This window comes from Mustela putorius, unplaced genomic scaffold (genome assembly GCF_011764305.1).
Source record: "Mustela putorius furo isolate JIRA1106 unplaced genomic scaffold, ASM1176430v1.1 tig00000127_pilon_pilon_pilon, whole genome shotgun sequence".
NCBI classification, from domain to species: Eukaryota; Metazoa; Chordata; class Mammalia; order Carnivora; family Mustelidae; genus Mustela; species Mustela putorius.
Window position 1 is genome coordinate 870,285 of NW_025421288.1, and position 18,050 is coordinate 888,334.

The 18,050-nt window shown below is 36.8% G+C and overlaps 1 protein-coding gene and 1 pseudogene across 1 annotated transcript; both read left to right on the top strand.

Moving 5' to 3' along the window:
- Positions 1–1,195: 1,195 nt before the first annotated feature.
- On the top strand, positions 1,196–2,115 carry LOC101683188 (annotated as a pseudogene).
- A 12,591-nt stretch (positions 2,116–14,706) lies between these two features.
- Positions 14,707–15,624, top strand: LOC101685533 (olfactory receptor 4A15-like). The gene has a single exon (XM_004782058.3). It carries the CDS (start codon positions 14,707–14,709, stop codon positions 15,622–15,624), a length of 918 nt encoding a protein of 305 aa, XP_004782115.2.
- The last annotated feature ends 2,426 nt before the right edge of the window (positions 15,625–18,050 follow it).

Genomic DNA, 18,050 nt, shown 5'->3' on the forward strand with positions numbered 1-18,050 from the left:
GGAACTTAGATTTCCATTCCGGTTTAATCACTTAAAAATGGGTGACCTGGGAAAAAGAATTAGATGTTCTGAGCCTCAGTTTGTTCAACTATGAAATGAAGATTACAGTTCTTCATTACTGTAAATATGAAATGTGATTCATTTAGTTGTGAGTGTGTGATTGGAATCCACTGTAGGCATCGTGAGCAGTGGAGTGATTCTAGTCATCCTTATAAACAGATCATTTGAGCTGCCTTATGAGAATGAATTAATGGAGGCCAGAATGAAAGGGAAGAGATGTGGCAGGAAGCTAGTTTAGGGGGCTGGAGAATTTGTGGTTGGAGGAAAATGATCAAGTTTGTGAACTATTTTAAATGGGAGTTAATCAGAATTGTTAAAAGTATCAATATGTGATATGAGAGCAAGAAAAGCATGAAAGACATCATGACATTTCTTGTCTGAGTAATGACTTGGAAGGTAGTACCATTTAGTGAGATGGGAAACACCTGTGTTTGTTGCTGAAAATTAAAAATTTAGTCTTATTAGTTCTGAATTAATATTGAATTAGAGAGGTTCAGAGTCAGAGATATTACATATGTGAAGTTCAAAAATTAAGGGAGAGACCCAACATTGGAAACATTCCACATTTTTGGTCAGGAAAAGGAGGCATATCCAGCCAGAGATCTCAAGAAAGAAGTCTCAGTGAGGGAAGAGACAATCCAGGGTGGTGATCTTTCACTCCTAATTTGAGCCACTCAGTTTGAAAATGTCAGTTACCTTTAATCAGTCTCAAGTATTTCCCTTTTGTGACTTTATAAACTGTGTACCTTTTCATGGAATTCTCTTGCTCTCTTTTCTTGTCTTTCCACTTTTTCTTTAAAACTCAGTGGAAGCATTTCTTCCTCTGGGGAGTCTTCTCTGATTGTTAGTTTGACATATTCCTACCCCTGAACTTTACATTGTGCAACTGTTTTTATACTGACACTTTTAACGTTGGTGATTATTAGGTATGCTATCACTGAATATAGGAAACCATGGCTAATTCAATTTGGGAATCACCTCTATGAAACATCGGACAAAAACAGGTACTCCTGCCACATTTTTTAATTGAATGAATCAATAAAAGGTTAATCTTATCATGTATTTAAAAGTTTTCTCCCTTGTTTTATAGATCAGCCTGGTTCTAATATGAGAAGTCATCTCCTATGCAGACTAGATGGAACCACCAAACAACGTAACTTACTTTGTCCTCTTGGGGCTCACCCAGGATCCAAAGGAACAGAAGATTCTTTTTGTTATGTTCTTACTCTTTTATATTTTGACTGTGGTGGGAAACCTGCTTATTGTGGTGACTGTAAGTAATACCCGGGGCTCACCTATGTACTTTTTTCTTGCTAACCTATCTTTTATGGATGTCATTTATTCCTCTTGTATTTTCCCCAGATTGATTTCAGAGGTTTTCTTTGGGAAAAGTACCATATCCTTTCAATCTTGTATGACCCAGCTCTTTATAAATCATCTTTTTGGTGTCTCAGAGGTCTTTCTTCTGCTAGTGATGGCCCATGACTATTATGTGGCCATCTGCAAGCCCTTGCATTATTTGGTGATCATGAGGCAATGGGTGTGTGTTGTGCTGCTGGTAGTGTCCTGGGTTGGAGGTTTTCTGCATTCAGTAATTCACGTTAGCACAATTTATGGGCTCCCATTCTGTGGCCCCAATGTCATTGATCATTTTTTCTGTGACATGTATCCCCTATTGAAACTGGTCTGTGCTGATATGCATGTGGCCGGCCCGTTAGTGGTGACCAATGGTGGAGTGATCTGCAGTATTGTGTTTGTGTTCTTGCTCATCTCCTATGGTATCATCCTGCACTCTCTAAAGAACCTTAGTGCAGAAGGGAGGCAGAAAGCCCTCCAGACCTGTGGTTCCCACATCACTGTGGTGGTCTTCTTCTTTGTTCCATGTATTTTCATGTGTGCAAGACCTGCTAAGACCTTCCTATTGACAAATCATTGACTGTGTTTTATACAGTCATAACCCCCATGTTGAACCCACTGGTCTACACTCTGAGAAATTCTGAGATGGCAAATGCCATGAAGAAGCTCTGTAAGAGAAATATATCAAATAGCAAATAAATGCATCATCAAGATCATAGTTTATCATTAGAGCCAATCTCCTCAAATGTTAAAGTCCATTTTAGTGTAAATGCCTTTACATTCTGAGTCAATAATTTGTAATGAAGTAGTCAATGCAGTTTTATAGTTGCATGAATTGTTATTTATTTTTAATATTTTCATTCTGGTAAAATTAATATATAATGTTTTCTTATTGTCATATACACAATAGCATGATTTAACAGTTCTATGCATAGTGGTCACCATGAGTAAACTCCTAATCTCCATATGGGCTGCATATTGATGAATTTTTGTAGTTACCTTAATTTAATTAATTGTTGTGTTTAGTATTATTACTTATTTTCTCACTATTATTTTCATATTTAGTTGGGTTCCTGTCTTTATTTTTTTTTAACATAGAGTGCTTTATTAGCTTCATGTGTGCAGTATTATAATTCAACAGTTCTATTCATCACCAAGTGCTTACAACAACAAGTGCACTCCTTTATCTCCATCACCTATTTAACCCATCCCCCCTTCTTCTCTGGTAGCCATCAGATTGTTCTCAATGATTAAGAGTCTGTTTCTTGATCTCTCTCTCTCTTCTACCTTTTCTCATTTATTTTGTTTCTTAAATTCCATATGTGTGAAGTCATATGGTATTTGTCTTTCTCTGACTGACTTATTTTGCTTGGCACTATACTCACTAGCTTCTTCCATGTTGTTGCAAATGGCAAGATTTCCCTATTTTTTTATGTTGGATACACACACACACACACACACACACACTCTCTCACACACACATATACATACACACTTGGAAGCTTCCATAATCTGGAAGATTTTAAAGAAATATGGTACAAATGTCAGGATAGATTTATCCTTTTAAATTAGTGTGTATTTGTGTATTCTTTGGGTAAATACCCAGTAGTGCTATTGTTTGATTGTTGCCTAATTTTATTTTTAAGTTTTCGAGGGACCTCCATACTGTTTTAAGATGGCTGTAGCAGTTTGATTTCCCAGCAGCAGTACATGAGTGTTCCTATTTCTCTACATCCTTGTCAACATCTGTTTCTTGTGTTGTTGATTTTAGACATTCCAATGTGTGAGGTGATATCTAATTTGTAGTTTTGACTTGCATTTCCCTGAAGGTAAGTGATAATGAACATCTTTTCCTGCTGGCCATCTGTATGTTTTTTTTAGAGAAATGTTCATTCATGTAGTTTGCCCACTTTAAAACTGGATTATTTGTGTTTTGGGGGGTGTTGAGTTTTATAAGTTCTTATATATTTTGGATACTAGCCCTTTAGATCCCTGTTTTATTTTTGTTCTATTTATTGCACTAGTTAACATACTGAATGTTATGTAGACCATTATCTTTATTTTGTTTGCATGATATATGAAATTCTTAGTGTATTTTACCTTTTAAATAAAAAATAAATTAGAATAGATTATAATAAATACTAAAAATTGAATCTATACAAAGTGAGAAACATTGTAGAATAAACCTTTACCCATCCCTCACCAGAATCTCTATTCTAAGATTGTTCAATTAGTAACCTTTGGTAATAAAATATATGTGTGTTTTTGTCTAAATGTATAACTTTTGCATTTACCACTCAGTCTTCTGAAGATCTTTACATACTAGTCTATATAGATATAACTCATTTTCAGCTTCCTCAATGTATTTAAATCTTCTTTATGAAGATACAGCAAAATTCATGTTTCCAGTCCTTTTCATGTTTTCCCCAATTTTATTTTGTTGTAGCCAATAACTAGGATAAAATTCTTTTGAAAATTTTTAAGTATGAGTTTTTGGTTCAAATAGTATTTAAATATTGTATTTAAGTATTTAAATATTGATGTTTGCAGTTATTGGTGATATTTCAAAAAGTCAAGAATGTTGTTGTTTTTCCAGCAGTAATTTAGATGTTTACACTCTTTTTTCCTTAATATATTAACGTGATTATCTACATTGAAGGATTTTATTATATGGGATTGTTATAGCATTTCTGCTTTATTTTTATAAATTAAAATAGCCTATAGGTTCTGTTTTTGTGTAATACTTTCTAGGTTCGATATCAGTTTATAAATAGAGCTTTATGAGGCCATCCTTTAGAAGCCATCCTAATGGCTCCTTACCCCCAACCATTTCTCATCTCTCTGTTAGACTTAATGTTTTCTTTTATACTTATGGTAGCACTGTTGACCAGCTAATATTTTATCCATTTCACTTTAAAAATTTTGTTTCATTATCTGTTCTCCCACTAGAATGTATTAACAGCAGTGTTAGTGCTGGGCATGGTAAATAATTGAGTGAATGGTTTATGGAGAGAATTAGGAATCTGATTTTTTAAAACTGATTTTTAATCAGTTTAAGTAGCACTGGGGTGATATTTTATTTGAAAACTTGTGAGTAAAATTGCACTTGGCATTTATCGTTCATCTTTTTTGTGGGAATTTTTTGTTAACGCATTATGTGCATTTATTCTCCTGTTCCTTATAGACACTATGAGGTTGATACTATACTTGGACCCATTTTGTGGTGTACAATGGAGGTTCATTGGGGTTAAGTAGGTTCCCCATGGCCACCAACCTGTGAGAGTGTCGATGCCAAAGTCAATCCCCAGACTTAAGTCTATGTTACTAATCACATCTCTACAGCTGCTTCGTTGATGGAATTCTCCCACAAAGGCATCTCAGGTTGGTGTTTCCTTGATGGTTAGTTTTTCTGATCTGATTTTATTTATTTATTTATCAACATGTAATATATCATTTGCTTCAGAGGTACAGGTCTTTCATCAGTCTTGCACAATTCACAGCACTCACCGTAGCACATCCCCTCCCCAATGTCCATAACCCAGCCATCCTATTCCCCCACCCCATGACCCAGAAACCCTCAGTTTATTTCCTGAGATTAAGAGTCTCTTTTGGTTTGTTTCCTTCCTGATCCCATCCTGTTTCATTTTTTCCCCTCTCTACTCCAAGACCCCTTGCCCTGCCTCTCAAATTCCTCATATCAGAGAGATCATATGATAATACGATAATTGTCTTTCTCTGATTGACTTATTTCACTTAGCACAATATCCTCTAGTTCCATCCATGTCATTGCAAATGGCAAGATTTCATTTTTTGATGGCTTCATTATATATATATATATCACATCTTCTTTATCCATTTATCTGTTGATGGACATCTAGGTTCTTTCCATAGTTTGGCTATTGTGGGCATTGCCACTATAAACATTTGGGTGTGCATGCCCCTTCAAATAACTACATTTGTATCTTTAGGGCAAATATTCAGTAGTGCTATTGCTGGGTCATAGGGCAGCTCTATTTTTAACTATTTCATTGAGTGTACTTGCTCTTTTTAAAAATTTTTTTAAAAGATTTTATTTATTTATTTTACAGACAGAGATCACAAGTAGGCAGAGATGCAGGCAGAGAGAGAGAGGGAAACAGGCTCCCTGCTGAGCAGAGAGCTCAATGTGGGGCTAGATCCCAGGACCCTGGGATCATGACCTGAGCTGAAAGCAGAGGCTTTAACCCACTGAGCCACCCATGTGCCCCTATTTTCAACTTTTTTGAGGTTGTTTTCAACTGTTTTCCAGAGTGGCTGCATGAGCTTAATTTCCACCAACAGTGTAGTAGGGTTCCCCTTTCTCCACATCCTTACCAACAGCTGTAATTTTCTGACTTGTTAATTTTAGCCATTCTAATTGGTATGAGGTGGTATCTCACTGTGTTTTGATTTGTATTTCCCTGATGTCGAGTGATGTTGAGCACTTGGCCATTTGGATGGCTTCCTTGCAGAAATGTCTGTTCATGTCTTCTGCCCACTTCTTGATTGGATTATTTGTTCTTTGGATGTTGAGTTTGACAAGGTTTTTATAGATTTTGGATAGTAGCCCTTTATCTGATATGCCATTTGCAAATATCTTCTCCCATTCTGTTGGTTGTCTTTGGTTTTGTTGACTGTTTCCTTTGCTGTGCGAAAGCTTTTGATCTTGATGAAGTCCCAATATTTCATTTTTGCCCTTGCTTCCCATGCCTTTGTTTCAACATCTGCAAATCAATCAATATGGTACAAAACATTAATAAAAGAAAGAACATGAACCATATGATACTCTTAATAGGTGCTGAAAAAACATTTGACAAAGTACAACATCCTTTCTTAATCAAGCCTCTTCATAGTATAGGGATAGAGCATACATACCTCAGTATCATCAAAGCCATCTATGAAAACCCACAGTGAATATCATTTTCAATGGGGAAAAGCTGAGTGTTTCCCCTAAGGTCAGGAACATTGGCAGGACTGTCCACTATCACCACTGCAATTCAACATAGTATTAGGAGTCCTAGCCTCATCAAATTCTCACTCTTTGCAGATTATATGATATGTTATGTGGAATATCCAAAATACTCCACCCCAAAGCTACTAGAACTCAGACAGGAATTCAGTGAAGTGTCAGGATATAAAATCAATGCACAGAAATCAGTTGCATTTCTATACACCAATAATAGCAAGACAGAAGAAAGAAATTAAGGAGTTGATCCCATTTATAATTGCACCGAAAACCACAAGATACCTAGGAATATACCTCACCAAAGAAGCAAAGAATACATACTCAGAAAACTATAAAATGCTCATGGAAAAAATTGAGGAAGACACTAAGAAATGGAAAACTCTTTCATGCTTATGGATTGGAAGAATGAATATTTTGAATATGTCTATGCTACCTAAAGCAATCTACATGTTTAATGCAATCTCTATCAAAATACCATCCATTTTTTCAAAGAAATGGAACAAATCATCCTACAATTTATATGGAACCAGAAAAGACCCTGAATAGTCAGAGGAATGTTGAAAAAGAAAGTCAACTTCGGTGGCATCACAATTCCAGACTTTAATCTCTATTACAAACCTGTAATCATCAAGACAGTATGGTACTGGGACAAAAACAGACACATAGATAAACGGAACAGAACAGAGAGCCCAGAAATGGACCTTCAACTCTATGGTCATCTAGCCTTTGACAAAATAGCAAAGACTATCCAATGGAAAAAAGACAGTCTCTTCAACACATGGTGTTGGAAAAATTGGACAGCCACATGCAGAAGAATGCAACTGGACCATTTCTTTATATCACACACAAAAATAGTCTCAAAATGTATGAAAGACCTCATTGTGAGTTGGGAATCCATCAAAATCCTTGAGGAGAACACAGGCAGCAACCTCTTCAACCTTAGCCACAGCAACTTCTTCCTAGAAACATCACCGATGGTTAGTTTTTCATCCATGTTACTGATTTCTCTTAAAGATATCAATCCATTGATATTTCTTTCTCTGTCATTGTTAGTTCCAGTAAATTATGTTTCCTTAGATAATTGTCCATTTCATTCAGGTTCTTGCCATTATTTGCATAAATTGAGTAATTAGTATCTGGTGATTCTTTTTTTTTTTTTTTACTGTGCTGTAGTGATATTTATAATTTTTAAAATTTATAAACAGTAAGTTAGCATAATTTCAAACTTATGCAGCCCTGATTATTCCAAAATCTGAACAGGAAGTTTGTAAAGGGTCAGGGATTTTCAAATTTTGACAGCCAAGGTGTTACCTTTCTCTAGTTTCAACTGACATTTACCTCGAAAGAGTCAAATGTCCTCTTGAGCACTGTAAAATAACAGGACAGACAGTTGTGTGTACCATACACTTTGTGAGTGCTAGAAATTCTGGCAGAGATGTTGGCCAGAGAAGAGACAGGAGCCCTGCAGGAATTAAGAATGAGCCCCATCCTCACCTCCCACGGTGAAAGCAGTAACATCATGCTGACAGTCACAAGAATTCATCCGATAATCTTATTTTGGTTTTAAAGATGTATGTATGTATGTATGTATGTATTTGGGGCAAGTGTGGGGAGAGGTGGAGGGAGAGGGAAAGAGAGAATCCCAAGCAGATTTCACACTGAGCAAACCCGAGACAATGCTTGACCCCATGACCTTGAGATCATGATCTGGCGTGATATCAAGAGATGGACATTCTACCAACTGAGCCATCATGGTGCTCCCGATTCTGCTTCTTGGCTAGGATTCATGTCTTTTCTTCACTACTTTCAACTAGTCCCTATGTCAAGGGTCAGAGGTAGCCTTGAACATTCTTATTCTCACTGTATGTTGTATTTCGATTATACCATAAAGCATTACATAAAGAAGAGGAAAATTCTGCTTTTAAAATCACCATGAGGGGCACCTGGGTGGCTCAGTGGGTTAAAGCCTCTGCCTTCCGCTCAAGTCATGATCCTAGGGTCCTGCGATCGAGCCCCTCTGCTCAGTGGGGAGCCTGCTTCATCCTCTCTCTCTCTGCCTGCCTCTCTGCCTACTTGTAGTCTGTCAAATAAATAAATGAAAATCTTAAAAAAAAAATCACCATGAAATAAGTGAGGTGGTTTAGGATTTCTTTATTCAGCATGACACTGATTTTGGATTTAAGACTTACATTTTTATTATATATTAGGAAATACCCATCTATGCTCATAATATAATAGTACATTTTGCTGGGTTTGGCCAGCAAACCCTGAAGCAGCAAATAATATTGCTCCAGATACCTTAGTAGGAGAAAGGAGAGGGCCTGGAAGCAGACACTTTAGGGGCAAAGGTCCCAGGCCAGACTCTGCTTCTACTTTTATTGTGAATGTTATCAATCCAACAATGGAATAAGAAAGGAAGGAAGGTATGGTAGGCTGTAATACTCCAGACAGTGATTGGGAGCATTGTGTGAATAGAACAAGCTGTGCTCCTGATGGATATGCATGTAGGGAGTGTCTGGAGCATGTGACTTCCAAAGATAAGTGCTTCTCCTAAATCAAGCATTTATCTCTGGATGAGTGCATTGAGCCACAATGAGGATCTGGTTAGTTAGAGCCCCTGGAAAGCCCCTTTGCTTTTCTACTAGTCTGATCCAGGGAGGCATGGGTTTATTAAATATTATCTAGCCAAACACTATGAATTCCCACATTTTTTGAAAGTGAGATAGAATTAACTATGTTTAAGAGCTTAGAAATACAATCATGTGTTTTTTTTTTCCTTGACCTATTTTCATCTGATATAGGTAAATTTAAAAATATATAATTATCATTGTACTGGGAAGGTTCATTCAACACAAGAAGGGGTAACAGGGTCTAAATTTACCCTTCTGCCTAAAACATCAAACAAGATGGAAAATATGCAAAATACTGGTTTTCAAGACTAGACATCAGAAGGAGTGATCACTGAGAGATGAGAAAAAAACAAGTTGAGTCCTAGAATTGTCCCAGCTTTGCATTGAAAAGTTTTCATGCTGCGGCACAGACAGGAATATTTAGGAAATCCTGGACAGCCTTTGAGTTGAGGGCAAGGAACTGAGAGTCCTACAGCAAGGCACCAAGGGAGCTAGCATGCAGAGGGTGATATTCTGGAGAGGATAGAGCTAGCAAGGCAGGGAGACTGAGAGAGAGATAGAGAGAGACAGAGACAGAGAATGGAAGTAGAGTGAGTGGGAAGGAGAGGGAGGAATGAGAGAGAAGGGGGAAAAGGGAGAATTAGAGGAAACGAGGAGGGAAGGGGAAGGAAGGGGGGAATGGAGAGAGAGAGGACAGGAGAGGGAGAAAAAAGGAGGGAGAAAGGGGAGAGAGAATAAGAGAGATAGAATATGAGAGGGAACTTGAGAGAGATGAGAGGGGACTTGAGAGAGAGCATGAGAGATTAGTGAGACTATGTGAGAGACAACAGGACAGAGAAAAAGAAAAGGAAAGAATCAGTGCTGGAGAGCTGCAAGGATCCTCCTAGATTGTTCATCAGAGTAGCGATCAGGGTGTGCAGGTGCATTTGAGGAAACTGCTTGGGGCTGGGTGGTGATTTACCTGGCTGCATAGGGAGGATTGCCCAGTGCTCCCTGGGTCAGTCACAGTGGCCTGTCTTTCAGCTGGACAACTTGGGCCGGTTCTGGATCACAGGGCGGGACACTGGTTGAGGTCTTAGGAAGATCTTGCGTCAGTAATGGGACACAATTGTCCCTAAACTGAGCACTGTTCCAAACCTGTCGAATAAACCATAACAGTAAGAATAAAGAAAAAATCTCCAAGGAAAACATGCAAGAGAAACTAATGTGTTTAGAATTTTATGTTTCTGCTAACATGAGAGATTGGTCTGATTATTGTTCCTGTGATGCTCTTGTTTCATTCTGGTTTAAGGGTTATGCTGGGTGCCCAAAATGAGTCAGGAAGAATTTTAAGTTCTCCTCAGCCCTGAGCCATTTATATTAATCCTACATTTTGATTAATTCTTATATAGTATCATTGATAATGTTATATGGGAGTAGAATTTTGTTTAGAGAGAAGAAAGGTATCAAATTGTTTATTTACTTTAAAGTATAGGTAATTCTAGGTTTTAATTATTTTTCTGTGTCTCTTCAGAAATCTACATCTTTCTTAACAGAGCTCCACTTTCTAAACAGGCAAGGATACTGTCATAAATTCATTGTTGATATTCTTTTATATGTAGAGTATATTGATAACACCGTCTTCATTCTTGATTCTGATCTTTTGTTCTATTAGTTTTTCTTCACTCATTTTGCTAGGAACATTAATTTTGTAAATCTTTTGAAGAGCCAATCTGGCTTTATGTATTTTCTCTTTTTTTCAATAAAATTAAATTTCAATGATTTCTTTACAAGTTAAAATTTTTTTTTATTTTTTTTTTTAATTTTTTTTTTAAATTTTTTATTTTTTATAAACATATATTTAAATCCCCAGGGGTACAGGTCTGTGAATCACCAGGTTTACACACTTCACAGCACTCACCAAATCACATACCCTCCCCAATGTCCATAATCCCACCCCCTTCTCCTAAACCCCCTCCCCCCGGCAACCCTCAGTTTGTTTTGTGAGATTAAGAGTCACTTATGGTTTGTCTCCCTCCCAATCCCATCTTGTTTCATTTATTCTTCTACCCACTTAAGCCTCCATGTTGCATCACCACTTCCTCATATCAGGGAGATCATATGATAGTTGTCTTTCTCTGCTTGACTTATTTCGCTAAGCATGATACGCTCTAGTTCCATCCATGTTGTTGCAAATGGCAAGATTTCATTTCTTTTGATGGCTGCATAGTATTCCATTGTGTATATATACCACATCTTCTTGATCCATTCATCTGTTGATGGACATCTAGGTTCTTTCCATAGTTTGGCTATTGTGGACATTGCTGCTATAAACATTCGGGTGCATGTGTCCCTTTGGATCACTACATTTGTATCTTTAGGGTAAATACCCAATAGTGCAATTGCTGGGTCATAGGGCAGTTCTATTTTCAACATTTTGAGGAACCTCCATGCTGTTTTCCAGAGTGGCTGCACCAGCTTGCATTCCCACCAACAATGGTAAAAATATTAGATTGGCAGCTGACTTATCCACAGAGACCTGGCAGGCCAGAAAGAGCTGGCATGATATTTTCAGAGCACTAAACGAGAAAAACATGCAGCCAAGAATACTATATCCAGCTAGGCTATCATTGAAAATAGAAGGAGAGATTAAAAGCTTCCAGGACAAAAAAAAACTGAAAGAATTTGCAAATACCAAACCAGCTCTACAGGAAATCTTGAAAGGGGTCCTCTAAGCAAAGAGAGAGCCTACAAGTGGTAGATCAGAAAGGAACAGAGACCATATACAGTAACAGTCACCTTACAGGCAATACAATGGCACTAAATTCATATCTCTCAATAGTTACCCTGAATGTGAATGGGCTAAATGCCCCTGTCAAAAGACACAGGGTATCAGAATGGATAAAAAAACAAAACCCATCTATATGTTGCCTCCAAGAAACACATTTTAAGCCCGAAGACACCTCCAGATTTAAAGTGAGGGGGTGGAAAAGAATTTACCATGCTAATGGACATTAGAAGAAAGCAGGAGTGGCAATCCTTATATCAGATCAATTAGATTTTAAGCCAAAGACTATAATAAGAGATGAGGAAAGAAATTTCAATGATTTCTGTCTTTTATTTACTACTTCCTTTCTACAGTGTCCTCTCGGTTTATTTTGCTTTCTTGTTTTCAACTTCTTGAGATGAAATGTTAACTCATTTCTTACAATATCTCTTGTTTCCTAATACTTTTCATTAAAGCTACTTATTCCATTCTACACACCTCTTTAAATATTGGGAAACACTGTTATATTTGTGTTGGATTCCACTGTATATATTCTGTATGATTTAAGTCCTTTGAGATGCGTTGCAATTTGTTTTTTGTTGTTGTTGTTGTTTGTTTGTTTGTTTTTTGCTAAGTGGACTCCTCCCACAGTGTTTTCACCCTCCCCACTCCCATACTAACACAGGTTCTATATACTTGCCTGTGTGTCCCTATGTGACAAATTCAAGATTCTTCCCCTTAGGTTAGAAACTTGCTTTATTACATTTGAGACAACACTTAAATGGATAGTATGAAATTTGCTCTCATGATATTCTAGAAGTCAGTTCTAGATGTCCATGTGCAAAAACATAGCTTAAACCTAAATGAAATAACTTTGCCTATTGTGAAAGTCATGTTTGAAAGAAGAAAGGTTTTACATATTTTAATTTTGTCCACACTGGACATTTCTCCTTTGGTGATTCAATCTTAAGTTGTTCTTTGGGGATTCTACATCCCCCCACCCCAAACAGCCCCCAGAGGACATATTTCTTCAAGTCCTGTTGTACATGGTAATTATCCTGGTGGCATCTCTGGAGATCCAGGTCTACCCACAAAATTATGATGAGAGTCCCAATGAATTTAATTAGGGAAGAATGACTTATGGAGATGCACCAATGGAATGACTCAATAGCGCTTGCTGTGGTTCAAATGAAGATAAAGTGTTTACAGACCTTTATCTTGATCTCAAAGGGTATTTGGATCCGTGTTCATATGACTGGCTTTTTCAGGAATCAAATGATGGAATCAGAACTTAGTAAAGTGTCTAGGTGTCATAAAGGCTATTTCACTATTTTACTTATATTGACAATGAAAAAAAATCTTTATTTAAGCAATTCACAATTTTCTCTCCCACAAAGGTGTTTGTTTGTTTTTTGTTTCTTTGTTTTGTTTTGTTTTGTTTTGTTTTCTGGTCATGAAGATGTTGGTTTAACATTTGTTATTATGGCAAATTAAGCTAACAAAGATTTTAGTTCTCTTTGTTCACAGCCAATGTTCAGACTTTTTTAGATTACAGGGACTTTTTATTCATTTTGAAAATCCCAGAAATTTAAGAAGTAATCTTTATCTGAAAAACTGAAAAGACTTTCTGCAAACAAAGAAAGCATTGTTCACATGGAAACGATTCACGATCCTGTGATGATGAGTGTGTTTTCTTGGTCTGTGTGCTCAGAGATGATATCAGTGCACAAAAGAGAAGGGACAAGGGACTGTAACCTTGAATTGAAAGGATTTTCAGCATGCAGGTAACCCAGGAAGTGTAACTAGTTGTAAGATTCCAAAGTTGACTTTATATTTTACATCTTGGTGGTGCTGGGATTCAGTCTTTTAAAATTACTGCTGTGTGAATCTCATAATCAGCCATATTAGCGATTCTTTATGATTATTAGAATATATGGGAATTAGCTAAGGTTTGTAATACCACTTTTGGCTATTTTCATATATAAAGATACAGAATAAATGTACTTTCTCCAACTTCTCTAACATCAGTATTTTTAGAAACTAGTTTCAGGCTTAGGGATATTTTTAATGGGCCAAATATTTCTAACTCTATAGGTGGTCCAAATTGATATGTTCTCTGAGCATTGTTTGCTGATCTGTGGAAGTTTAGAGGATGGTGTAGCATGCTCAGACTTGAATGAGTGATTATAAGGAATCCAAGGTCACACTTTCATAATCAAGCTCTTACTTCACTTCCTATTTTTTGTTTACAGTATCATAGCATATGTCTGTTGGCTATTCCTATAAATGCTTCTTTACATGATTTACCCACTTGCCATTGGTTTCTTTGTCGTCTATATTTTATTTGCTTAAAGCTCTGTGTGTATTTTGATATTAACTCTGTGTATGTCCTCTAAAATGCAAGTCCATCTACTTTTATCTATTGATGTCATGGTATCTTTTTAAAGTTCTTGAGATGTTTTGATATCATAAAATATATCAATTTCATTTATGAGTTAAGAGGATTCCAGAAGTTAGAAAGTCATGTCTTGTGTTAGATGGGAAGTAAATACAAACCTTGCTGTAGTTTTTCATTAAATCAATGCATTTAAAAATTTGTATATGAAGAGTTCATTACATGTACAATTTTACTAGCTTCCAGTTGGAAAGTTGGTTGTGCCCCTCCATTTATTTATTACTGTGTCCTTTCCCCACAGTGTTTTTAGTGACTTATCTCTGCCTGAATCAGCAAGAGTTGTGAGGTTAGGGAAAATGTTTCCATCCATCTTTTATTCTTATAATTTCTGAAAGTACTAGAATGTAAGAAACTACAATGCCTATTAGGTAAATGAATAAACAGATTGTATTATATTTCAGGAAGTCACCAGTAATTATCACATTAATAGCTAATTTTTTCTTGAACTGTGAAATAAGGAGATGCAAAAGAACATATGGAACACAGGAACAATGTGACTGAGTTTGTCCTCTTGGGGCTCACCCAGAGCCTTCAAGGTCAGAAAATACTATTTGTCGTGTTCTTGATCATCTACATTGTGACGATGGTGGACAACCTACTCATTGTGGTGACTGTGGTGGTCAGCCCATCCCTGGATACCCCTATGTACTTCTTCCTTGGTTACTTATCATTTATGGATGCTGTTTATTCTACTACAGTTACTCCAAATATGATTATAGACTTACTCTATGAGAAGAAAACCATTTCCTTCCAAGGTTGCATGTCCCAACTCTTTATAGAGCACTTATTTGGTGGTGCTGAGATTTTGCTCCTGGTGGTCATGGCCTATGACCGCTACGTGGCCATCTGCAAACCTTTGCATTATTTGACAATCATGAATCAACGGGTGTGTGTTCTATTGCTGCTGTTGGCCTGGGTTGGAGGTTTTCTGCATGCTGTCGTTAAACTTCTCTCAGTTTACAACCTTCCCTTCTGTGGTCCCAATGTCATCGACCACTTCGTCTGTGACATGTATCCATTATTAAAACTTGCCTGCACTGACACCTACATTATTGGCCTCACTGTGATTGCCAATGATGGAACAATCTGTGTGGGCATCTTTACAGTCTTACTCATTTCCTATGGGGTCATTCTGCACTCCCTGAAGACTCTTAGTCAGGAAGGGAGGCACAAAGCCTTATCCACTTGTGGCTCTCACATTACAGTGGTGGTCCTCTTCTTTGTCCCTTGCATTTTTATGTATGTGAGACCTCCTTTCACCTTACCCATTGATAAGTTCTTGACTGTGTTTTACACAGTTATCACCCCTATGTTAAACCCTCTGATCTATACTCTGAGAAACGGAGAGATGAAAAATGCCATGACAAAGCTGTGGACCAGAAGAAGAAAATGATCCTGAAGAGAAATTTTCACCTTTTTTCAATGAAGAGTTGCTCCATCCGAAAGAATTATTTATTTGTAATGAATTTCTCCTCAGATTTAATGAACTTGTGTATGATGAAAGCACTTAAGGTGTAAATATTGTAATGATCAAAAAAGGTTTCTAAGATTTTCATAAATTGTTAGTAAAATAGGTCTGTAGCTTTGAGTATAAAATGTCTTTGTTGAAACTATGAGTTTCTGTTCTATGTGATAAGTTATGCTATAGTTAATACTATACCTTTATTTTCATTACTGGACAATTTTCACTTTCTTCTCTTTTGCCCAATTATTCTTTTTCAGAATTAATAGTGCTCATTACATATTTCTGAGAAGCATTTTAAGAATGGGACCTTAGCACTTAGTTCACTCCTTCCTTACAGACAACTCTCATTAGTACTTGAGGTATATGTCTTATTTTTGTATTTGCAAGATATTTAATTGTATAATTTTGTTCATTGCTTAGTGCATAAGATTGAAAGGGAATGCTGTTTCCAAATTATAATATAAATCATAAAGAAGTTGAGTGAAGAAAAAATATGAACAAAATACGTAGATATAATAAGTTAGATTCACTTATTTTTCTGAGAAGGGAATCCTATTATTTCCTCATGTGGAGAAGCTTTGTTTGGTGTTATATTTTCATTGGGATGACCCATTAACATTCCCTGATCATTTGGAATATCTGATAATATCTCTGTCATTTTTTTAGTATCCCCATCTCTTCTTCTGCTTACAGTGTTTCATCGTCTTTTTTAGGGAACTAGGCCCTTCCTTTCATATGTGGAATTACCATAATGCATAATTCATGACCTTCAAATATGCAATATGGAACCTGACAGTAGATATTTTGGATGATATCATTGTCAGAAAGATGCTGACAACATGGCAAACCATTCTTACCTCTGTTGTGGATGGAATGCAGATTATTCGGCAACAAAGAGGCCATAATATATATTGATTTCCTTAATGGATACCTCTTTCTTAAGCTTCATTCTCTCTGAATGAGGTTTGAAAGAAAATATTATCAGCTTCTAAAAGTGTAGGAAGCATGTGGACAATGAAACTCCTGGTTTTGCCCCCTTATTTAGTCTGGATTCATGAGGTACTCAGGCTTTGGGGAATGGAGCCTTTCACTGTTAAGTCAAAGTGTATGAAAAACTCTATATCCCTGTTTTTATCCCACTTAGTATTACCTAGAGATACTTTATGTCATCTCAAAGTCTTCCCAAACATGACGTTATTCCTTTATTGATAGTAAACATTTGATTTTATCAGAAGTTATATAATGAAGTCATCATCTTTTGGGTGTTGCTGTAGGCTCAATATATGTGTTCCCCTAAAATTCACGAGATAAAACCTATATACTACATGGTATTTAGAGATGGAGGGTTTGGGAGGTGATTAAGCTATGAAGGCAGGCTCTCACGAATGGGTCTAGTGTCTCCTTAAAAAGAGATACCACAGGAATACCTGGGTGGCTCAGTCTGTTAAGGGTCTGCCTTCAGCTTAGATCCTGACTTAAGGGCCCTGGGACTGAGTCCCTCATGGGACTCCCTTCTTTTCTTCTCTCTCTGCCCATTTCTTTGTCTCTCATAAATAAATAAATAAAATAATAAAAAAAAAAAGGATAAAAAGAGATACCCTGGGGTGCCTGAGTGGTTCAGTGGGTTAATCTTCTGCCTTTGGCCCAGGCCATGATCCCAGGCTGGGTTTGAGCCCCACATCAGGCTCCCTGCTCAGCGGGGGAGCCTCCTTTTCTGTCTACCTGCTGTTCTCGCTGCTTATTCTCTCTCTTTTTCTCTCTCAAACATATAAGTAAAATCTTTAAAAAATAAGTAAAAAGAGACAGCACAGACTTCACTTACTTTTTTTTTTTTTTTTTTTTTTTTTTTTTTTTTTGCCATGTGAGGAAACAGAAAAAAAGATAGGAATCTATGAACTAGGAATAGGCTCTCACCAGATGGTAGAATCTGCAAGTGTCTTGATCTTGGACTTCAAGACACTTGCAAACCCCAGAACCATGAGAAATAAATGAGGCTGAAGCCAGTCTATGGTATTCTGCTATAGCAACCCAAATGGACTTAAATAGACATTTAGTTAATTTCCAAATTTTTAGTGTCATTTCAAGTATTGAGATAAAAAATCCTAGTTAACTGTTTTGTTCATTGGTCTGTAAGTTCCCGTAAGGCAGGGAATGTTACTTACTTGTCTTTGTACTCTGTATTTGCACAATGTCTGGGACATTGAATCCACTCATGAACTTTGTCAGTTACTTGCATTCTCAAATTGTGGAACTACTGGAGTGAGAATTTTGAGTCTTTTTTTTTCATTATATATATTTGCAACAAACATTTCATCTTCTTTGATATTTGCTACAGTATGTTGTTTTAATATAAT